The sequence below is a fragment of the Drosophila melanogaster genome, chromosome 3R (assembly GCF_000001215.4).
Source record: "Drosophila melanogaster chromosome 3R".
In the NCBI taxonomy this organism is placed as follows: Eukaryota; Metazoa; Arthropoda; class Insecta; order Diptera; family Drosophilidae; genus Drosophila; species Drosophila melanogaster.
In genome coordinates, this window is record NT_033777.3 from 18,978,106 (window position 1) to 19,001,021 (window position 22,916).

At 45.6% G+C, this 22,916-nt stretch overlaps 5 protein-coding genes across 12 annotated transcripts in view; 2 read left to right on the forward strand and 3 right to left on the reverse strand.

Annotated features, from left to right (window-relative positions):
- Positions 1-167: 167 nt before the first annotated feature.
- euc (eucalyptus) lies at positions 168-704 on the reverse strand. 2 transcript variants are annotated; one of them, NM_142508.3, is made up of 2 exons: positions 539-704; positions 168-463 (listed from the first exon to the last, which is right to left on the reverse strand). In NM_142508.3, the coding sequence occupies exons 1-2, from the start codon at positions 666-668 to the stop codon at positions 270-272; spliced, it is 324 nt and encodes a 107-aa protein (NP_650765.1). In that variant the 5' UTR covers positions 669-704; the 3' UTR covers positions 168-269. The 2 variants fall into 2 exon arrangements, with proteins under 2 accessions (NP_650765.1, NP_001247188.1); NM_001260259.2 differs by having other exon boundaries at positions 168-478.
- Positions 705-874: 170 nt separating this feature from the next.
- Positions 875-3,219, reverse strand: Smu1 (Smu1 spliceosomal factor). 3 transcript variants are annotated; one of them, NM_001260260.1, is made up of 6 exons: positions 3,152-3,219; positions 2,715-2,768; positions 2,580-2,646; positions 2,265-2,523; positions 1,119-2,197; positions 875-1,056 (listed from the first exon to the last, which is right to left on the reverse strand). In NM_001260260.1, the coding sequence occupies exons 2-6, from the start codon at positions 2,738-2,740 to the stop codon at positions 958-960; spliced, it is 1,530 nt and encodes a 509-aa protein (NP_001247189.1). In that variant the 5' UTR covers positions 2,741-2,768; positions 3,152-3,219; the 3' UTR covers positions 875-957. The 3 variants fall into 3 exon arrangements, with proteins under 3 accessions (NP_001247189.1, NP_001247190.1, NP_650766.1); NM_001260261.1 differs by having other exon boundaries at positions 2,715-3,001; NM_142509.5 differs by lacking the exon at positions 3,152-3,219 and having other exon boundaries at positions 2,715-2,861.
- On the forward strand, positions 2,890-4,644 carry dnk (deoxyribonucleoside kinase). Of its 2 annotated transcripts, NM_001275793.1 has the most exons (4): positions 2,890-3,089; positions 3,447-3,798; positions 3,875-4,145; positions 4,203-4,644. In NM_001275793.1, the coding sequence occupies exons 2-4, from the start codon at positions 3,467-3,469 to the stop codon at positions 4,350-4,352; spliced, it is 753 nt and encodes a 250-aa protein (NP_001262722.1). In that variant the 5' UTR covers positions 2,890-3,089; positions 3,447-3,466; the 3' UTR covers positions 4,353-4,644. The 2 variants fall into 2 exon arrangements, with proteins under 2 accessions (NP_001262722.1, NP_524399.1); NM_079675.3 differs by lacking the exon at positions 2,890-3,089 and having other exon boundaries at positions 3,319-3,798; positions 4,203-4,574.
- Positions 4,645-4,858: 214 nt separating this feature from the next.
- Positions 4,859-5,545, reverse strand: snRNP-U1-C (small ribonucleoprotein particle U1 subunit C). The gene has a single exon (NM_142510.3). The coding sequence runs from the start codon at positions 5,433-5,435 to the stop codon at positions 4,998-5,000; it is 438 nt and encodes a 145-aa protein (NP_650767.1). The 5' UTR covers positions 5,436-5,545; the 3' UTR covers positions 4,859-4,997.
- Positions 5,546-5,919: 374 nt separating this feature from the next.
- Positions 5,920-22,916, forward strand: part of gukh (GUK-holder) — a 38,412-nt gene continuing 21,415 nt past the window's right edge. For all 4 annotated transcript variants that reach the window (NM_169845.2, NM_169846.2, NM_001032021.2 and 1 more), the window contains exon 1: positions 5,920-7,010. In NM_169845.2, the coding sequence (NP_732393.1) occupies positions 6,401-7,010 (610 nt within the window). In that variant the 5' untranslated portion in view covers positions 5,920-6,400. The remainder of the gene's footprint in view (positions 7,011-22,916) is intronic.

Consider the following 22,916-nt stretch of genomic DNA (forward strand, 5'->3'; position numbering starts at 1 on the left):
TTAACATTAAATATAAATAAAGGTAATTAAATAAATGAATACTAAAACCAATTAAATAAGTCACGATTTGATTACATTTTTTGGTGGGATAATTGTTTATTTTTTAATTGTTGTAACTCCTACTAATTTCTTTCTTGACTTCCCTTAGAATTAAATAGAAATATTTTAATTTGTTATAATTTATTATTGGGGTGAAGTGAATAAACAATAAACGTTAAATTGTCGCATATAATAAACGAAATGCATGCATAATTACTTTTGACACCGAGCTAGTTTTGAGAATTTATGCGAAACTTCTCCAGCATTTTGTTGATAGCCTCCTCATCGCCATCGATCTTAGCCTTCTCCTGCTGCAACACCTCCTGGAAAGTCTTCTGCTTAGTGCCCACCAAGTAGAAGTCCTCATCGGAAATGGTGACCTGTGCATCGACACTGGTGGCACTCCCCTCGTAGATGTCCAACGCTTTGAAATCAAAGACTACGATGAGACGGTCAACGGTGGGCTGACCCACAACCAGGCATCCTCTTTCCCACTCACCCATGCTCTTGATGAGATTACCATCCGCATCGGTGAAGTTGAACTGAAACGTGTTGACGACGGTGCGCCGGGCAGGATCCGATTCCTTCAACTTGTTGCGTATCTTCTCGATGATCTCGTCGCTCTTCATGTTGCAAGTGAACCGGCTGAGTGTCGCTGCTCGACTAATTTAGGTGCTGGATTGAGGCAATTGAGGGAAACTCTGTGGATTAGCGCTCTGAGAGATTGGCGCTTTGCATAATGCTTAATTAAAGTCAATTTGTTTCATATAGGCAAGATTGAAGATATTGATGTGAGGAATGGCTGAGGGCATGAGAAAAAAACTGCAAGCGCTTTGGGGTCAGTAGGTATATTTCGGCAGCTCAAATAAGACCACCAACTAAAACTAACTAGGTGTGAAAGTCAATTGCTTATATGGTCTAAGGCTTCCAAAGCTTCAGCAGGCCGTCCTCACTGTAGCTGGCCAGTAGATTTTGATGCGGATGATGTGTCAGGCCAATGACGTCCTTTTCATGAACCTATGGAATAAATATCACGTTTAAAGTCAGTTTGAAAACAAATAGTTTAAAGAGCAGCTTACGTTCAAAGTACGTTCAAGTTTACCGGAGGAGACGGAGAAACAGTAAAGCACCTGATCCTCTCCAGCGCAGTATATGAACTCTCCTCGCGGCGAAAGAGTGGCTGAGATAAAGGCACCGCCCTCGCGCTTACCCGACGAGAAGGATCGCACAATCTGGCCCTGCATGTTCATAATGACAACCGTATTGGATCTGTTGCAGACAATGAAGTGTTCGGGATTCTTGGGCAGAATGAGGACTGTGTTTACGGCCAACTCGTTGCCAAGGGGCTTGTACGTGGCCACGCACTCGGTCGTTTTAAGGGACCAAACCTTTACTGTGCCGTCGGAAGATGCGCTGAGCACGCTGTGTCCGTCAGGCGTAAAGGTGGCTTCGTTCACAAAGGAGGAATGCCCCTTGAACTCCTTCAGCATCTTTCCCGACTTCAGCCCGTGCAGTCTCACCGTGTAGTCGAAGGATGCGCTGAGTACCTGGCTGTTATCTCGCGAGAACTGCAGACAGGTTATTCCCTTGGTGTGGGCTTTCTCGAATTTACGCAAACACTGACCGGTGATGATGCGCCACACCTTGATTTGGCCATCCTGTGCGCCCGATGCCACCATCTCGGAATCTCGTGAGAAGTTCAACGCCAGCACCGCCTGTTCCATCATCATGAACTGGTCCTGCGCCTGGTACTTCAGATCCTTTCTCACCTTGCCGGTGGTAAAGTTCCACACCTCAAGGAAACCGTCCACACTGCCCGTTATCAGATACTGACCATCCGGCGAGAACTGAGCGCACTCAACGTGCGACTTTTGGCCAAATTTGATTTGTCGGAACAGCTGGGTGGGATACATTTCTTCTTCCTGGTCCTTCATCGCCGCCTTGCCGCGGAACAAATCAATGGTGGTGCCGGGCGGAAGGAGTCCCTGGTGCTGTTGCCATTTAAGAGCCTGTCCCAGGAGTGCCAAGAGCCTGGAGGAGGGCACCACATGCACCTCGCCACTTAGCTCTTGGGCAATGACCGTGCGCCGCTTTTCCTTGCTACTTCCCTCTGCATAGGCTTCCCTGGGATCGAAGTAAGCGCGCTGCAGCATGTTTTCTACAGACAAATATACCAATTAGGAATCACGAACTCTAGTGAAACCTTAGAATGGCTTATATTTTACCCAAATGGATGTATCGTTCGGGCTCCTGCTGCTTCAACATGGTCATGGGATCCGTCTGGCGGAGCAGAGATCTTGCTGCGCCCAGTTCTCTGAGCTCGATCAGCTCCAAGACTATTTGCTCGTATAGATTGAGCAGCTTCTTATCCGGTAATTTGAGAGACTGGGTCACTTTTAGCACGGTGTCCCAGTGCCCGTTGGAGATATCCTGCACAAAGCCATCCACGCTGTCCACCGTATTCAGGGAGACACCCGTTTCCTCCTGAAAGTTTAAGATCATTGAAAGACAAACTCTCTCCGCGGTGTGTAAGTACTAACCTGTAACGTTTGCAGGGTCTTCATAAGGTTGGACTCCTTCAGATACTGCTGGATGAGCCGAATCACACTTTGTTTGGGGGGGAAATCACGGATCTAGTAAAAACTGAGTGGTGTTGGTCGATTTACAGTACTTACTCCGCTGATTCGATTTCTATGGACATCGTAAACTAATTTCCCGGTTTAAGATTCCTTTTAAAAATAAGTTTTAATACAGGTTTATAAAAATGTACAATAATATTGATAAAAAATGCGTCGTCGTAGGGATGGCGAAAAACAGATACTATGCACAGAACAGCTGACCGTTATCGTTATCGCCGACAGCTGATTCTCAGTATAGGCAAAAAGAAAATTCATTTCACAACGTTAAATAAAATAAATAAGAGGCCATAAAAGTTGTGAGCAATAAATGTTTAATTTTATTGCTATCAGTGGTATTTGTATTTAATAAATTTGTAAAAACAGCAATGTCCAGCAAGCACATGTGGCAGAAAAACATTATATCATTAATAGGTAATTCAACCAGCATTGGCTTAAACTTTAAGTTTTTGTAAAGATGTATGTAAAAACATTACCGGCAATAGAATAGACACACACACACACACACACACAGTTACCGATCAGCCGGTTGACAAAAACAAGCATAACGATAGGTAACACCGATTAAAAAAAAAAGAAACAAATGGCGATGTTCCCGCTCTTTTTGTTTTTCGGCGGTAAACGATCTGACCAGGCGGGTTGAATCAGTCACCATATTCCCGCCGCCGTGTACAGTACTCCATCGAATCCGGAACAATCAACTTCAACCGCGATCCGTTGCTGCTGTGCTGTACCTAAAACAGTTAGTAAAACTCCCAATCTCACGTGCAGATCGCCGATTATCCGGACTGATGGCGGAGGCAGCATCCTGTGCCCGAAAGGGGACCAAGTACGCCGAGGGCACCCAGCCCTTCACCGTCCTCATCGAGGGCAACATCGGCAGCGGGAAGACCACGTATTTGAACCACTTCGAGAAGTACAAGAACGACATTTGCCTGCTGACCGAGCCCGTCGAGAAGTGGCGCAACGTCAACGGGGTAAATCTGCTGGAGCTGATGTACAAAGATCCCAAGAAGTGGGCCATGCCCTTTCAGAGTTATGTCACGCTGACCATGCTGCAGTCGCACACCGCCCCAACCAACAAGAAGCTAAAAATAATGGAGCGCTCCATTTTTAGCGCTCGGTGAGTGCATTATTCCCGTCGTCCGGTTTGACCAGAAACGCTAAACGAAACTTATCCATTACCCATCGCGCCGCAGCTATTGCTTCGTGGAGAACATGCGACGAAACGGCTCGCTGGAGCAGGGCATGTACAATACGCTGGAGGAGTGGTACAAGTTCATCGAAGAGTCCATTCACGTGCAGGCGGACCTCATCATATATCTGCGCACCTCGCCGGAGGTGGCGTACGAACGCATCCGGCAGCGGGCTCGTTCTGAGGAGAGCTGCGTGCCGCTTAAGTACCTTCAGGAGCTGCATGAGTTGCACGAGGACTGGTTGATACACCAGAGACGACCGCAGTCGTGCAAGGTAGTTTCTACACAAGCTCACATCTACCGAAGCCGCTAAATATGCATTTTTCCTCAGGTCCTAGTCCTCGATGCCGATCTGAACCTGGAAAACATTGGCACCGAGTACCAGCGCTCGGAGAGCAGCATATTCGACGCCATCTCAAGTAACCAACAGCCCTCGCCGGTTCTGGTGTCGCCCAGCAAGCGCCAGAGGGTCGCCAGATAACCATTATCCCATTAGTACCTAATTGTGTGTAGTACAGACGTTTAAAATAATATTATAAGAGGCCTAGACGAGCCGATTCGCGGGACAAAGGCAGAAACTTACACTTCGAGCCAATGATTAACACATTCGTATATTAACAATTATAATCCACATTATATTCTCTTCACAGCAACTAGTATGTAAGCTCAAAATATTGTAATAAAAACTGTGAATGTTTATGTTAAAGGCAAGGCACCTACTATTTTTGTGTTAGCATTTCAGTTCACTTGCATTTTAACTATATTGTGTTGGACAATGAAATCATTAAATGCCTTCTCTAGCATTGATTTTTGTTATCTTTTTCTGAAGCGGGGTTTTTTAAAGTCATAATAATGTGTGCACCGTAAAAGCGGCGTGATCTTATGCCTGCTGAACTCTAATGTGACTGCATGCGCTTCTCATTACTGACCTAAATATATATACTTTATTTCTCTATTGACTTCCACCCACAAAGACAACCATTTGTTGAGTCAACTTGCTTTATATAAATGTATATAATTAATTGTTTTCGCTATCGGGCTTACTTAAATGCTACAGCTTAATTAGGACATCGCAAGGAGAGCACTCCATCTGTGCTGTGAACGTTGATGCCGTTCCTGAGGGCGTTCACTTGGGTCCGTTCATGATTCCTGGACGGACGCCGGGTATAGTGCCCAGTGGAGGCGGTGGTCCCATCATGGCCATGGGATTCATAATCGGTGGCGGACGCATGCCCATCATGGGGTTCATCAGTGGAGGCATATAGGGCATTCCAGGCATTCCCGGACGCGGAGGAGCCCCCATGTTGGGCGGCGGAATGGACACGCCCGCCGGCTTGGGAGGCGCTCCTCCTGGCCCGCCGGCAAACGGATTGTTCGTGATCTTGCCCGCTTTGAAGGCGGCGGTAGTGGCGTCAATCAAATGCTGCGCCTGTTCCTCCATCCACTTTTGGTAGTAGAACTTTACATTGTCGCGATGCTTGCGGCCGGTGCAGTGGGTTTTCCGCACCGAGGGCGAGTCGTGGGTCAAGTAGGTGTCGCAGTAGTCGCAATAGTACTTTGGCATTGCACTAATTTATTTATCTTAGCTAAGGAAATTCGGTTCACTGTAGTTTTATTTATTATTTTTCGCAGTCGTATGACCGTATTTCGACAAGGGTGATAAGCTACTGAGACATGCTGCTGTCTGGCAACTCTGCCGCTGTGTATATCGATATGTTTAACAGCAACATTCAGCTTGAAACTCATGGAGATATTTGATTTGGGTTTGTCAGCTTGCATTTTATATTTATTTATATATTCAAACAGATACAACATAAAAATAAATATAAATCATGCATTATATATTAATGTTTTGTGTTGAATGCCCACTGTGCACTGTTAAGTGTTACAGCAGGTAACACACTGTTAGTGTGTGCAGTGTGTCCTGACTAAGCTAAGCAGAGTTTTGAACCCTAGTCGGTGACATACTCAAGCAGCTTGGACGAACGGTCACACGGGCAGATGATTTATCTGCGACTTCACTGCCCTTGCCATGTATTGGGCACACTGGCAGTTATTTTGAAACCGGCGAAATACGAAGACGTCAGCGCGGACGGTCGGTTTTTGTAATTTTGCCGGCTAACACACCTTTCGAACGACGCGTAACGGTGGCCGGGCCATTAAAATCGCCACAACCACGGGCAATTCGAGTGCGGCGCGCTAATTATGCAAGGCTGAGAACTAGCCACAAAAATTTGGGGGGCAGCAATAAACCAGTTGATTTAAACTAGTTTGTGAGTGCGTGTGAAAAGGCCAAGGAATTTGGCCGAAAGTAGTAGACAATAGCTAGGAGGCTGCGACTGCGGAGGATTCAAGTCCAGAAGTTGTCCGACCAGTTTTCGGTGCCCGTGTGCTCGTGTGTGTGTGTGTGTGTCGGGATTACTTGGATTACCTTTTATTTTATGTTGGCCGGTGCCTTCGAAGCGGAGCGAATGAGTTGGAGCAGCTAGTGGCCGCCAGAGAGATCAAGAGTGCGAGAGCCAGCGAGAGATGCCCTTCGTCCAGCGCGTGGTGCAGCCCGTCAATGTGGCCCAGGCCACGGCGGCCAGTTTGGGCCACGCATCCGGACGATTCCACTGCACGCCGGGCAAGTGCCGGAACAACAACTGCATTAACAAGCAGTCGCCGGATGTAGAGGTCCCCAATGGCCACGGATCACCCACATCCCTTACCAGGGTTCTGGTTCACCAGGCGCCGGAGGATCAACCCGTACCGCCCGCTCCGGCGCCCATGAAGAAGCTAAAGCACCACGTCGAGTTCCTGTCCACCTCGCCCACTCGCCATCAGTCGCAATCCCTGCCCAATTCGCGGCATCCCAGCCAGCAGAGGCCGGCGCTTGGAAGGATCGCCAGTGCACCGCAGTCGCCCACTGCCGGCTCCTCCAAGGTGGTCTCCGGCCACGAGTTCGACTCGATCAGCAACATAACGCTGAGCAACGCCCTGCGGCAGCTGGCCAGCTTGGTCCTCATAGCCAGCGATATCTTCGACGACCTGCAGCGGGATCTGCAGGCGGTGGGCGAGCGGGCGGGTCGTGTGCAGCGGAAGATTGCCGCCGTGGAGCGACGCGTCTGTGCCTACGATCCGAAAACGGTCACAGTTCGTAAGTAGACCCATTCATCTTATGCCCTATTCAATTCTAGCTAGGATCTACATAAGTGGGAGCTCCCCCAATGTGTGTGTGTGTATTCCTCACACGATTCGCGCTCAAAGTCAAGTGCGTTATCACGGACAGCTTATCGCCCGTCATCTGCCGCTTTGTATGCGTGGAGTAGCTTCTGTGTGGGTGGCTGTGTTTGGCGGAGAACGTGCTCCAATCTTATCTGCTTTCGCAACACGCGGGGAATTCAATTTGCAAAGGCGCAAAAGGGAGGAGAAGCAAAAATAAGTCAGTGGGGGAATTGGGGAGCAGGTCTCGCTATACCCTATAGCAAAGTTTTTTCACTGGGGCTAATTAGAAACAGACGCATATTAACATATTAGATTAATATTTTAATATTTTCTAAAACAATTGATTTTATTGTTTCCTTTTCTGTTTTTGAAAAAGTTAAAATTAATAAACATATTTATTGTGTTCTAAGAATTTAAATGATATTTACTAGCGCTGGACTTACTATTTAATTTGATTGCAAGCAATACTAAAATATAATCATAATATATACACATGTATATTAAACTCCTCCTGAAATCGCCATACCCTGGGAATACCCTTTTTCTGAGCATCTCGGTGAAAAGAAACCGAGGGAATACCGAACCAGTGGAAATTAACACCTTGTTTACTTTGTCGCCTCCGCTGTTTGGGGCTCCACTCCGATCGCCCGATTGCCCCTTTGCCCATCCTGCCATTATTCCATCATGCAGAGTGTGAGTGGGTGGGTGGGACTGGGTGGGGCTGGGTGGCCTGTGTTCATGCAATTAGCTTCTTGCCCGCGTCCAGCAGAGGCTTCTACAATTACCAACGAGCTACGAGCACTTAGATAAGCGGTCTAAAGTCGTTTGGCTCATTGTTTTCGCGACCTTGTGTTAAATACCTTCCCAACACGAATGGCCATTTATGTGGCAAGTGCTGCAGTTGTTGTTGCTGTTGTTCTAGTTGCAACAGCAACAGGTTATCCGCAGTGGCTGTCAAACTTCGTGATATGCCCAAATCCGAATATATTTTCTCGTCTATCCGCATTTTAGCACTTTGCTTCGCTCGGCACTTTATCGCCTTTACATTTTTGTTTTCTGCTTGCAATCCGAATTTTGTTTTTCGCTTGAAAAACGTTCAATAACTTTATGAAATCTCAACGGCAGACTGGCGACGACGCTGACTGCAGCTTTTTCACTCCGACTTGATATTGTTTTGTTGCCATTATTATTGTGCACTTGGCTGCAGACTTGGGCTGTGCGCGGAGCTCGACGTGGCGTACGATCCCATTGTCAGCTGTCATTTTGCAAGAGCTCACTTTGTTTACGCCAGCCCCTCTGCCGCTGGCTTTTGGCTCCTTGTCAGCTGCCCGAGGAGAGCAAAAACCCAGAAAAAATAACACGAAAACAGCAGCTGCTGCTCTTTGGGCTACTGCATGCGCAATCGAAAACGTCGCACTAATTGCTCAGGTATGAAGCCCAGGAAAAACAAGAGCACCACACTCGGTCTTCTACATATGCGCGTACAGCTGAGGGCACAAAAATAGCAATAATAATAGTTTTAGGCTCATTAAGTACTGCGAATCTCCACAAAAATTGGAAACATAATCCACAATGTATGTGGATTTTTATATGACCTTAAAAATTTTGTATTATGATAATGGCACTAATATAGTTATCAATATTCTTAAAGTATAGTTTAATAATAAATACATATGTATATATTCTGTAGTTAGGCGTCTCTTTCCCTTTGTCTATTGTTGTTAAATACAATTGCTCTTTGAGTATTTCGCAAACAACATTTTAAAAATAAATTATCAAGGATAGACACTTTTCTTCTTAGACTTGTGTTCAATTATTTTATTTTACATGTCATGGTTATCTAAAAATATGCGCCCAGGTGATAGATAGCCTTCAAAACGGGCGAGCACATAAAATTGCTTCTAATACTTAAATGGTATCATTAAATTTATCTAAAAATGTGACACAAGCAAGTAAAACTTTTCGATTGTTATAATGTTTCAAAAAACCCAACTCAACTGGCATAATAAAAACCATATGCGTAGTTATTATTGAGGTAACAAAGAAACCCTGGCACAGCTATTAATTTCACCTTAACTGTGGGTTGTTAATTTTGAAATTTGCAATTGCCTCGGAAGGAGTGGACACTCCACGCCACTCCACTTCGATTCCCCTCACCTGTTCCTTTGTCCCGCAGCCATTAATGTGCTCATATTAGAAATGCCATTACATCGCGCCATTTGCGGCGACTGCCGAGCTAACCACCACTCGGAAAAGTGCCTCTTTTTTTGGGCTAGTGCAGCCAAGCGTGCGAAGCATTTGCCGAGGGTAATTCCCATTCGTTCTCCGGCTGTTACTGCTGCGGGCCTACGGGTAGTAACCATGGCCAACTACCGCCAATGAACTACTAACTATATCTGCCAATCAATCGGCCATATTGCCGGGCCACAACATGTTGCAGGGGAAACGAAATAAAATATAGTTGGAAGTACGTGAGCGGCATGGACAACCGGCGAATTGTTCGGGCCCAGCAGGCGCTTTTCGTAAAAAGGAGGCCCTTTGAAGAGCGCAAATGCCGCTGTCCACTTACGCACTTGCCCACTTCGGACACTCCAGTCGGCTCAGTGGTCACTGGAAACTTGATCCCGGACGGAGGACACATGTGCGTGGGCATCCCGGACGAAACTGAGATACTAAGATACTACATAGATGCCCAGTCACACAGGCGCACACATGGCCAGATTGTCTTCAGCAGGAAACGAGCATTTGTAATTACAGCCACAGTGGGGCATAAATAACGCGAGGCCAAAAAGATACGGCCCGCATCCGAGAGATACACGAAAAGCCGAAACCGAAAAACCTGTTCCCACCTGCAGCATTGCGTGTGTATATGGGTGTGAGTGTGCCTCAAAAACTAAACAAACAAGCCAACGAAAAATACAGCCAGCTATGAAAATGCCTCGACTACACAGTCCGAAAAAAAAATGAAAGAATGAAAGATACAAGCTGCTGGTATCCAGAGATACAGTATCTATAGGTCTATATGTCTTTGTCTGCCCGCGAGAATGTACTTCGTTTTTGTCTTAGCCAGCCACGCATTATTTTTCAAGTGCGCTGATGAGCATTTGATTGTTGCAGTCAAACTTTGCCCGGGGCTCCCCTTTTTTTCTCCCCATTTTGGGGCCAATTCAATCCACTCAACTGCGGTTGGTTTTGCCATCGCTGCGTCTGAAATTCTGACTGGGCTCCTCTTGTTTATTTTCCCAACATTTTTCTCTCACTTAAAGCGCAAAACCGAAATGTAAACCAACCACACAACCAGTCCAGCCAGCCAGATACAGATACAGATACAGATAAATAGACGCGTCTGTCATCGTGTGCATGTAAACAGCGGCGGGATGGAAGGAGTCTCCGTTCCAGACTCGATAACAGTCTGAATCCCAATTCCTGTCGCTATCCAAACCAAAGAATTTGAGAGGACTTGGCTGGAATTCTGGACTTGTCTGTGCAATTTTCCCTAATCTTTTGGAAATTTCTGGAAGCGCTATACTAAATATGGCAGTTCTACGAATGGAGACTTGGCTCTTAAGACTCTTAAGAATACAGCGAGATAAAGATTTGTAAACCATTAATAAAAAGAAAAAAACAATCTTAACATAATATTTATTTATATTTCTAAAGCTCCACTTATACAAAGCTCACATGCTGTACTACTCCTATTACTCAATCGGCTTGTGTAAAATTCCTCCTCATGGTCATTCCAATCTAAACAATTCGCTGAAATTGCATGTTGTATTTGCGCATGGCTAACACTCTTGGCCATGTTGTTCGGCCAACTTAGCCGCAAGTGTAGCAGCCACTTAAGGCTCCAAATTCAACGGCAAGAGGAGATTCTTGCCTGGAATTGCTTGTTGCGTGCCTTCTCGAGATTGGCAAGAGCAGCCATATCGCCAATATCGACGGCAGCAACGGGTTGCGTTGCTGTTGCGTCTGGAATCTGCAGATTGATTGCCGATCGCTTAGGCCGCTCATGCCGCATTTTTGCACGTTCGCCTAGCGAGGCGCAATAAGAACCAAACCAAAAGCCAAAGCAAAACCAAATGGCCAATATAAATGGGGTCCGAGTCTAAGTTGCCTGCTGCTGCTGCTGCTGATGGATTCCTATGCAACCGCAGCAACTCCAGCTCCAAGAGCAACTGCAGCAACATCAGCAACAGCGACAACCGCAGCAAGAACGCACCTTTCAGTCATTGAACTTTAAGCTATGCGTTCGTTCGTTCGTTTGTTCCTTCGTTCGTTCGACAACTGGGCCCCAACTCTCCATTGTTGATTGCCCCCACTTCAGGCGCACTTCCCCAACCCAAATGCCTAAACGAGACCCCAACCCACAAAACCCATCGATACGTTCGAACTGGGAAGATTGGAAGACGAAGACGCAGACGATCGCTAGCCGGGGATTTGAGGCACAGCGCTCTTCGATTTTTGATTCTTAACGGTGTGGAGAATGGGCAAAAGACTCGAAATTAATGTGTCTGTCTGGGCTTTGTCTGTTTACCTTAATCGGTATTTATATGCAGCGCCGTGGGCTGTACATTTTTGAGTGGTTCATTCTTGGGTGCTTCTACGATATCGATAGTGTCGCAGTGGTGCAGCGGATGCGATTCGTGCTGCCTTGATTAATAGCCTTTGGCCGCAGTTGAAGGGCGTCGTTAAAAGCCTTTTCCAACTGTCGTTTCGGGTTTCAAGTTCTTTGGCGGTTTTCAAGTTCAGCGGTGTCTGGTCGTAAACACCTTTGGAAACACTGCACCCGCATTTCGGAGCACGACTTTCTAATCTGAATCATGGAGCATGGAGTAGCAGAGGGGGCGCTTGGCGCTGAACTTGCCCACGGCCACCTTTCTCGACTCAATCTTCCTCGCGCATTCGATGGCATTTATATTTAATTTTCTCGAACCAAAAACGTGTTTGCAAATACCAATTCGGACGAGCGGCAGATGGTTGGTGAGTGCACGGAGCGTGGGCGTTAGAACAAAAGCAAATTGTGCGTCGGGAATTCCATCTGCACGCGGTTGGAAAGCGGAAAACACAGAGCAGTCAGCGTGCGATCTCAGTTTATGGATTCGTTCCAGAAACCTGTGCACGTAGCACAGGTAAACAGCGTCACTAATCAAAGGGGCTGGACAGGGGAGTTGGAATCGCCGGACGGGAGTGGGGGAGGGAAAAGAGGTCCAGGGACTATCAGAAAGCCTGGGAAGACCATTACCTTGCATTACCATCGGAATTTCTCAGCAGCAGTCGTCTACACACAGGGAATAGCTACTAAATTGGTCATTCAGTTATTCGTTATTGTCCAATCCGTGGAATTTTCAAGCAATTTTCATTTTATACATCTTGATTGTATCGAAAAAATGGAATTGAAATATTGAAACAAGAAATGGTATTTAGTATAGAAAAATAGACTGCAACATCTTAAAAAAATTAAAAAAATTGGTATTTAATACCGCAATAGAAAGGCTTGAGTATAGTTTCCTACATAAGTTACCTATGTAATAAAAATCAATAACTAACTGAATTTAATCAGTATATCAATTGATTGAGTATTTTCTTTGAGTGTATCTACCTTCTTGGCATCGCAAGCCAACTTGTTTCTCGGAATTTCATCGCAAGAACTTCAAGTGCTTTCCTGCCTGGTTTTTTTTTTTGTTTTCGGGCAGCTTTAAGGTCCAGCCAAGTCAGACCTTCGCTTGGCATTACGTAAATGTGTGTTTGCGGCAAACAAATTGCAGAACTGGCTAAAAGGGTGGGACAGGAACAGGGAGATTGAGAGGGAGATGGAAAGGGAGATGCATAGAAAGGAAAGCCGGCAAAATGGGAAATGGAAACACTTTGTCGCCCGTTTGCTGCTGGTTTCATAATGCGGCCTTAATGCGGCCTGTCTGTCCCTGCTGCCCCTCGTCGCGGCATGGAAGTCCCCTGCCCTTCCTGGCTGTCTGTGCTGATTTCCGGACGACTGATTGCAACGGCAACGGCGACGGCAACTCGTGTTTCATTTTTCACTCTCATTCATCTGGCAAACATCACGCAATGCCGGGCGACAGATGAGCCAAGACTCGCCGCTTTTGACCCTGTCTCCGTTTTGTGTCTTTTTTGCTTTTTTTTTTTGTCTTGCTGTCCAGGTAAACGCTATTCCGGGTTTACAGTGTTCCCAGTTTTCCGGCCATCGTAAACCGCAAACTGTGAGCAAATGGTCCTGCCAAAATGTGTGCTCTATGCTGGCATGTTGCATGCAACCCGTTCGCACATCAACCCTCGGTTGGACTGCATTCATAATTCACCCTTTTCTAGGGATGGGGGTTACCTGGTCACCTGGGTGGAAGCGTCAGTGCGAAAATTGCTTTGTTTGTGGCATAAAAACAAGTTCTTCCGGCCCAGAATTATCGAGTTCCCCTCGAGCAGCAGGAAGGTTCAGTGATGGCAGGGGTTTTCGACCAGCTTATGCGTTGATCACATCGGGCTCATGTCATATGCAAATTAATCAAAACCCGGGTGTGTTCCAAATGCAGGGTTCGGTTTCTAATCCGTAATTGCAGAATGGTAAATCGAAATGTGATGCAACAGCAGCTGCTGTTAACCCTTTTACCACCTATTTTTTTAGCCTTGCCAATGCCGCATTAGATTGTTCGTTAGATTGACTATGATATAATAAAACAATGTTCTTGGCTGCGTTCCATATATATCTTATCTCCGCCATATGTTTACACACCTTCGATTGCGGCCCAAGGTGCTGAACTGTAGTGTTGTAATACTTGGCACGAGGCATTGGTCTAAATATATTGTTTATGGGCACACATATTGATTTCAAATATGCGCTAAGGGAATTCTCAATAATTCCATAGGCATTTATCAGCTTTTGGATATTGTGTGCCCTGTATTTAGTATTGGATTTCCCACTTACATAAGTGCTTATCAGCTAAGATTGCTAAATCAGTATCTAAATCCTTTCTTCAGCTTCGTTTAATTTCTTCAAAGCTCCCACCCTTTGAAAGGTGTTATACCTATTTTAATCATTTATGCAAATGTTATAGCTGCCACATAATCTCTTTTTTTAGGGGTTGCTCCTTTTGTAGGACCCTCTGCCTTCCGAAAAGGAAACCTTCTGTACTTTACTTTTAACCCACTGCATCCCCTATAGATGAATACCTTTATCTACTCACGTTCTCTATACGATGAAACTCAGGCAACAATCGCGTGATCTAATTCGTAGCTCTTTATCTTTTATTCATTGTGTGTCTGCCACCGTGGTTAGTTCCAACGAAAAGTGCGGCATTTAGTCCGCTAAACGATGTCTACAGGGAAGGGGCTTAGAGCTTGCAACATTGCTACTGCGACAATGGATACATGGAGCAGTGAGTTCCCCAGAGTCGCAATTCATTAGATACAAAACACGTTGCTCTGATTGCCGAGCATGTAAGAGCCGAAACTACTGAAGGGGCTTAGCTTTTTCAGCAGCTTCTCGTCTGCTTTTTTTTGTGCGCTTTTCGTTGGATAAGTTTTACATGATTTTGAGAGCATGTTCTGGGAGAATGCGTGAAGATGGAAATGATGGAAACAAAAAAAAAAAAAAAGGGGGAGGCAGATACACATACTCGTACAGCCGTGGAGGCTGGGCACTGTCAGCTTGACTGACATCATTTCCGATGTTTATCTTTTCATGTTAACAACTGTAGCAAGCGACATGGAGCACAAACAATCCAATCCTTTGCAACAACCAGAACAGCAAGAACAACAATATGAGCCTTGGCTTTCGGGTCAAGAGCTGGCTTCTTAACTTTTCCCCAGTTTATTTTCCCTTTTTTTTGGGAAGCCTTAAACGGATAAAAATGACAGCTCAATCCAATCGCCCCGAGGCATGTAAAAGTTCTATCCATTTTCTAGAGTACATTGACCCAAATTCACTTAAGGTTCAATCAAGTGCCCACTGATTGTGGAGGATTTTTTTTGGGAAACTTGTTGCTTCTGGTGCTGCTTTCACTTGATTTGCATAAAGACAAGAGAGGCCGGCAACGGTAAAAATGATTTTCCATAAGCGAGGAAAACCTGAAACTCCGTCGAGGAGAATCTCTCAGCGGGAAATGGGAGCTTGCGCAAGCGGAGAGCCTCTTATGCAGCCGCCTCGTAATGGCCAATTAAGCCGCGTCATGCCGTCAACCAGTCAGTCAACCCAGTCAACGAAGTCAACCCGCTGAAGCTGCATTTGATCAGCTCGCGCGGGAAGCCGAGTGCGTGGGACCTGCCATCGCAATCGCCTCCATTTTGAGTCCAGATGCCAAGTCATCATGGCTGCCCCATTTGGAGTCGGAGCCGGAATTTGGAGTTGTATGCCCAAAAGAGTGGGAGGCCACGCACTGCAAGCTAAAAAAAAAAAAGAAAAGCTCGGAGTTAGAAAAACACCCAGCAGACAGGCACTTACGCCCCCTCCTAGAAAAGCAGGTGGGCAGGTTTGTTATTTTTCGTAGGGTGGCCGGGGGAAGTTGCTCAGCCATAACTCCATGCCCTGCCGGATTAATTACGCACATGTGTGAGCGGGCGAGGCCGCCTTAGGGCTATCATTTACGCTAAATGCACACTGAAAACAGTAATTAGATTGTCTATGCCCGTAAATCCAGCCTGCCACTTCAGATGAAACTCAGGCCAGAGCAGCTGGAGGTTCTACCATTAGGGGTTGCAGCCCCTGTCTCTAATTCCCGGCCGATAGAATGCTCTTAAGCCGAAAAACCAGATTGAGATACATTCGGAGTTGTTCTAGCATATATAGATACTTTAGTTTTGACACGTGGGCTAGCTAAATCGACAGATGTTTGGTGCCGAGATCTACCCGTTGGATAGGCTCGCAAATGGGCATATGTTGCGGTTTTCAAGCCACATTCCAGTTCGGTCGATTCAAGGTTTCTAAAAGTTCAGGAAAACCAATCCCAAAACGATTAAAACCAAAGCTGGCCGATTGAAACCCAGATAGGCAGCCAGAGACCAAGTACTGTGACTCTGACTCTGAATCTGAAACTGACTCCCAACGATGATGGAGTCGGCCACCAAAGATGCCGACGCTTAGATATTGGCTACATTGTGCTGCCATTGTATCTCAGAGATACCCAGATACACACAGACACACACACAGACTTGCAAGCCCAAACCGCAGAGAAAAAAGCTCCGTAGCTGAAATCGTGTTTGGGATGCCGGATTTTCGTTTTCTGGATGCCCTCGCTCTGACTTGTCTGCGGTGTAGGACCAGAAGTTCAGCACGAAATGCAATTACAATGCCCTGACATTGGGGCAAATCGAGAAGATACATGCCAGCAGTTCGATGGAGTCGCATTTTTGTGCGGTCATGGAATTGGAGAATGATTACGAGTCTGCCAAGCGGAAGAGACGTAAATTATGTTATAACCCACGACGGATATGGCAAAGAAAGACGAACGGACGGGCTGGCAGGCAGGGAAAGCCGGTCTTGAGTTGGCAGATTGTTTATTCGAGGGCCAAATACATATACATATATATGGTATACATTGGCTGAGGAATCCTTTCTTGAAAAGAGGATACTCTAAGGTAAACGAAGTCACCCGGTAATCATCGAAATGCAGTAACAATCCGAAGCTGTTGCTCTTTGTTTGGACAGTCAAACGCAGACTATCCATCAATTGGCTGCCAGCCTTTTGTTCCACGTCGCACTTCAATGAGCCGTAAAGAGAGCGACGGATCCGGATGTGGAAGCGGAATTTCTCCGCCCATTTAATTCGCAGTGGGTCAAACGGTTAGGAACAGCTGTGTGGTTATGCTTATGCTGCATTTGGGTGGTTACTAATGGTAGGGAGGATTTCGCAGCAGCCGGCACTCAAAGTGTCATCGAATGGATTCGCATCGGAAGGAAATGCGGCATAATTGTTTAACAATGCAACAGAACACAATAATCAACTCGGTATTCAATCCCCCGAGTACTCAACCCTCGAGTTGTTGCCCTAATTTTTTTGTTAGCATTGAATATTGTTTAGAGTTTCCCTCGCCGCTTTTATGGGCCCCTGCCACTTGGCGCATCCGGTGAGTGGCGCTAGTTGATGAAAAACAAAGCAGAAAAAAAAAAATGAAGCAGAACTGTCACAACCGGAAATGCAACCTGGCGTTTCGATTTGATTCGAAATCGAATAGTGTGTGCACAATGCCATTATAATGAGCAGTTTAGCCTCCGTTTATGGGCTAGAAAAAGGGGGCGGGGCAGGCGAATGCGTGCGCTGCATTAATGAAGGCATATAAAACGTTTGCAACTGAAATGAATTGCTGCTTAAGCAGTCCAAACACAACAAATTGTGGCAATAAACGAACGCCAGAGATCAGCGAAAGTTCACGGCTTCAATTTTAATGAGCCCGCTGACCCAATTTCGCGGCACGAGAAGGGGAGTTTGCATTGTTTTGCAATTTCCATGGGTGAAAGGGGAAGGGGGAGAGACAGGCGGCTCTGGAAGGGGATACCGAGTACCAACGAGTTCAATAAACTTACCGCATCAAAAGTGCTCCAGTGAAATCCCCACAGGCCGCGACAGCTGTTGTTGCGCTTCAGCGGCAATCTGTGCGGACTCCAGCACTGAGAAAAAATATTTTATAAAATGAAATAGGTAGATAAGGGTTCGAAATTCTGTTGTATATATTAAAATTATTTAGCAAATTCCCTAAAAATACATGTTGTTTAGACAAGATCTCAGTGCTTAACCAAATATATCTTCCCAATTGTATTTAGTACCCATTTGTTTTTGGCTCAGTGTGATCCTCGCACACTTCCATTCAATCTGTGGGCTGCTGCGATCGCCCCCGTTCCGCCTGCTTGTTTGTCGCTTTTTTATGTGTGATACTAAATGCATTTCGTATCCACAATAAATAAATTCCCTGCGCTCAAAACATGTCAAGAGCAACGACACACAAGCTCCAAAAAATATAGCATAGGTCCTCTCCCTAGGCGGCGTTTGAAAGTGTAAATGAATTTGTTCTTAATTATTATGGGACGATGTTCAAAGCCCATTGGCAATTTGAAGATCGGCGGACCAAGATTCGTTGGGACTGATTTACGAGCACCAAAATGGTGGGGAGCCAAAGGGTGAGCCGTCTTCAAGATGCATGAATTGCTTTTTATGTGGCGGCAAAATTTGGTGGGGAAACAGAGGAAAGCAGCAGCGAGTGAGAAAGCAGAAACATAACATGGTGGAAATTTGTTTCTTTAGTTATCTAACGCCCTGAGAAAATGTTTTCTTTGATGCCAGACACAATGGCAAATGATGGATTTGTTGAATTTCAACAGCAACGTGTGAACTGCGGCGTGGCAGACAGAGAAATTCGAGATTTTGTGTGGCTCCAGAAAACTGGAATTACTAAAGAAATGAGCAGATTTGGAGCATTCCAATTTGGCTTAACTACATATAATTGGCATCAATTGACCTACTTTACGATTGCCTTAACCTCAGATACTAGTCCCTAATATACCGAATGCCTAATGGGCTTTTTCTACAGCTGGATTATTTGGGAATCTTTTAATTTTTCATTAATTATCGCATCGTATTAATTTCCATTTTCTATTTGTGTTTTTCTCTCTCTGAGATCAATCGAAATTTATGGTCCACTCTGCTGTTTATTTTATTACTAATAGATTCTTTATTTTATCTGCTGCGTTTCTTTTTGCTTCTTTCCATTTCCTTTTCTTTATTGATTTTTTCCAATCTCAACTGATTTATGCGCTCAATAATTGATTTAGCATTTGTGGCGGTCGAGCGGTAAAGCCATTAAATGCGACATTAAGGGCCGGTTTCAAGTGTCCTTATCAGAAAAGAAGTCCAGCCACACTCCCTTTGCCAGCGTAGCAACCTAATTCATTGGTATCCGTATCCTGTTGGTGTCAAAGTGGCGAAGAAGTCGTAAATTTGGAAGCAGTTCGCCGATATGACAAGTGACTCCAAATGTTTTATGGACATGTGTTGCCTAATTTATGTTTCAATAAGTATGTCCCCAGTCACAGATATTCCCCACCCCCTGAGGGACATAAAAATGTCATAATATACGATGAAAACGCAATGCAACAAATAATTAATTGAAATGAACAACTTGAAAAGGGGGTGAGTGAATTGCAACTGTTTCTCTCCACTTCGTTTTTCTTTTATGGCGTAAAAAATTGAGGAAAATGTTCATTAACCTCCCATATATGAGCTCATGCTGGTAGACATGTTTGGGCTAATAAATCAAAATTAATTTCTTCATTGGAAAGTTCTCTTTGGGGAATTTGTTGACAGGCGGAGCTTTGTCCCATTGATTCCATTTGCTTTGGCAATCTGCAATCCATTTTCGAGATTATATTGACAAACTCGCACTCACATGTGACCTTTACGATAAGTCCCGACCATGATGAGAATGTGTGTGGTCTGGCTCTTATCGGCACTTTGATCGGCTTTTGATTTTGTCACCGTTACAGGTGATAATAAAACGCGAACAAATCATTGACAACTGGTTTCAATGAATCGAGTTTTCTGAGCCACGTTTTTTTTTTATGACCATACCATTTCCATAAACAACAGTATACCGTGGCTAATGCAGTCATCAAAACGCTCTTATCGCTCCCCAGCGTACGATATTTTAAAAGCCATAATAGCATTTTCGGGTTAATTTCGAATTTTTCAATATTTTTACGAGAAAATGCGCTTCGGTAGAACTCGCTTTATCAGCTCTGTCTGTCGTTTATTGTTTGTTTGTTTCCTGTCCGAGCAATGGGAAAAGTGTTGACAGCCCAGAGCGGCCCATCGAAACCTAAAAAAAAAAAGAAAATAAAATTGAAAACGTATGTGGCGAAGCCAAAGATTACATATACCTCACAGATACAGATACTTGCCAGCAAGTTGGGGACAAATATTTGCGCTTGGCGCAGTCGAAATGTTTACAATTTATTTACAATTTCATTATTAACGCAGCGCTGTTTGCATTTCCATTGGACGCGTTGTTTGCCGAAGACATTAACGACACCATCGTCGCATAATGAGGCAATAATTATGTTTGAGATAGCGCTGCGTCAAAGACAAAGGTTTGCCTCGGTCCCCCATCCTTATGCACATCTCACATATCATCTCGTCGCTAGAGCTTGCCACAAGTTTGTGGTGTCTCAAGGACCCAGCACTCGTGTGGCAGTCAGACGTGGCAAAGGGAGTTGGAGCAGAAAGAGGAGCCAGCCTGCTGGAGATTAGTGCTAAATGGGAATCAGCCCTCCTATCTTTACACCGCGGAAAAATCAGACAAAGAACCTTTCATCTAGTAATCCAATATTTCAAGTCATCATATTTTTTGTGGTCTCAGCGTAATGATACCTTCCTCATCTGGGATTTAAACCCTTCTGACAATCCTATTGTGATACTACTCCTGATTCGTTTTCCCCAGTGTATCCGTATCCCTCGCGGCAGCCATCTCGTGCCCATCTCGACTGTCAACGCACCTAAACAGACACCTTAAATTGCAGATCTTTAGCACTTGATATGCTGCTCCGAAGGGAACGAAGACATCGTCAGCACTTTGGCTTCCTGCTGGCTGAAATCCTCTGCCATTCGCCACAATTGTATCTATCTCTGTCCATTTCCCTGTCTGCCGGCTATCTGGAAATTGTCGTCTGCATTTAATGGCAAGCGATAAACATTTGCGCCATGGAACAGCCAGTCCTGACCCTCGACTCGACTCGACTCGACTCGACTCATAGTTTTCCTATGCAAATCTGAGCCGCATTCGCATTCCCGACAAATTTTTGGGAAAGTTGACACAATTTGAACCCCTTCAACCAGCTTTGGCCAGTCAGGCATTCAGATGCTCTGAGACAAATAACATCGCCGGTCTTTGGGGCTAAAACCGTGAGCAGCATTGTGCCTTTCACTTGGCCAGGCTCTTAGCCCGGAGTCCCAAATGGCCAACACCTTGCCAACACCAGACACACTCGGCTAATCGCCGCCTGGCCATCTGCGGAGGAGTCCTCGGCCACAATCTTGACATTATTCTCCATGGAGAGCTCTTCGCGCGGCGACAATGCGGAAAAACAACTTTCGCAAATTCTTTCAATTGCATTTTAGTGCTGTGGGTGGCAACGGAATGTGGACCATCAAAACTGCTAGTGAATACAAAAGAATTAGATACGATTTATATAAATAAAAGCATATCTGGTTCTATTATTATGAGATATATTTGAACCGTCAAGAGTCTTAAAAACTTTACTCGCTGATCTAGACTAGAAACCTTGATCATTAGTCGGCTTTAAAGTAATTTTTCACACAGATTGCAGATCTCTGCTATGTGGCTTTCACTTTGTCCTTGTTCTGGTGTATATAATCCCCCCGAAGGCCCCGTTGTCGTCGGCCGACTTTCTAATAAACAAATCGTTGTCGATGTCGCGCTTTGGTTTCGTCCGATAGTCAGAGTTTAATTAACCGCAGCAGCTGGCAAAGAGTAAACTGGCACATTGCCGCTGCGAGGAAGGTGGAGAGTAGGTAGTAACTAGATCCGATGTGGTTTCTCTGTTAGGCGCTTGACTAACTTAATCGCACTAACATAGCGTTGCTACGTTTCAGCGCTATGTCACCTGAGAGGACGAAGTCATCGGATCTGTCCCAGGGAATCCCAGTCATATCTCCAGCGGCCACAGAGTTCAGAAGTTCATCGAGGAGCATGGAAACTTTCTAAAAGCAACGTCGTTCAACGTTCGTGCAACACAGCAGTTGACAGTCGACAGTGTGGCAATTTGTGTTTGCCCCTTTGCCAGAGATACCGGCAATCTCGATGTTTGTCCCAGCAATTAGCAGCCTCAGTGGCATTGCAGTAGCCGTGATTATCACCTACCGCCCCATGTACCATGCTGAATGCAAATGCAAAGGCAAATATTTACACGAGTCCCTCAAGGGTTGGCATTGACGCACATGGCTGGAGGGGAGTGAAGAACATACATATACATATGTACCGTAGGGATGCGAAAGAAGTGTAATTCAATCGGCGGCAGGGCTTCTTGCCGGTTCGAGGATTCCTCGATTGAAGGAATGGAAGGAACGTCTTGAAGGGGTCGCAGGAAACCATATAAATCGGCCATATGAGAAATGGATGATGAGTGAGGAATGCCTTGGGTTTCATTCACAGGAATGCACGTTCCCAGGACTCGAGCGAGGGTAGCCAGTGTGCCTGTGTGTGTTTGCCGAAGGAATCATCGCTGCTCCTTTCTCGCTCCGCCAGTTCCTGTTTGCTACCTGCCTGGGAAATACTGGCCCTGCTTTTTAGGGGAATATTATTCCCCTGCTATTTTTCTGCATGTTTGTTTCAAGTTTTTTTTTTTTTTTTGCTTTCTTCCCTGCAGTCTTCTTTTCCGCACCTTTGGCTGGGTGGCTGTTCAGCGGGCAAAGTGTTGCCAAATGTTTGCAGCATTTCCTGTTGTCTACGGGGCGTTGTCGCTGCAAAGTTTTGGTCTTTTAACTTTTAGCACGTGTCAGTAAAGAAAAAATGCAAAAGTTGTTCGGTATAAAATAAAGTGAAATAAAATAAAGCCAAGCGTGAGGCGGTGAAAATGTGAAGAAGCCTTGCCTGAATTTAATACCCTTCGCAGTACCACCGTCCCGCCGGAAAGTCAGAGACTGGCTGGCACTCGCACACGCTTTTGGCCATGGCTAAAGTGTCCCGGTAAGCTCTTACCATTGTTCTTTGGCCGGGTTGGAGTGAAAAATGTTAATGCAAAATGCATTACGCCGCCCGCTTGAACTCCGGGTGCCAGACACTCGAAGTCGGGATTGGGAGTCGGTGGAGCCGGTGGAGTCGAGTG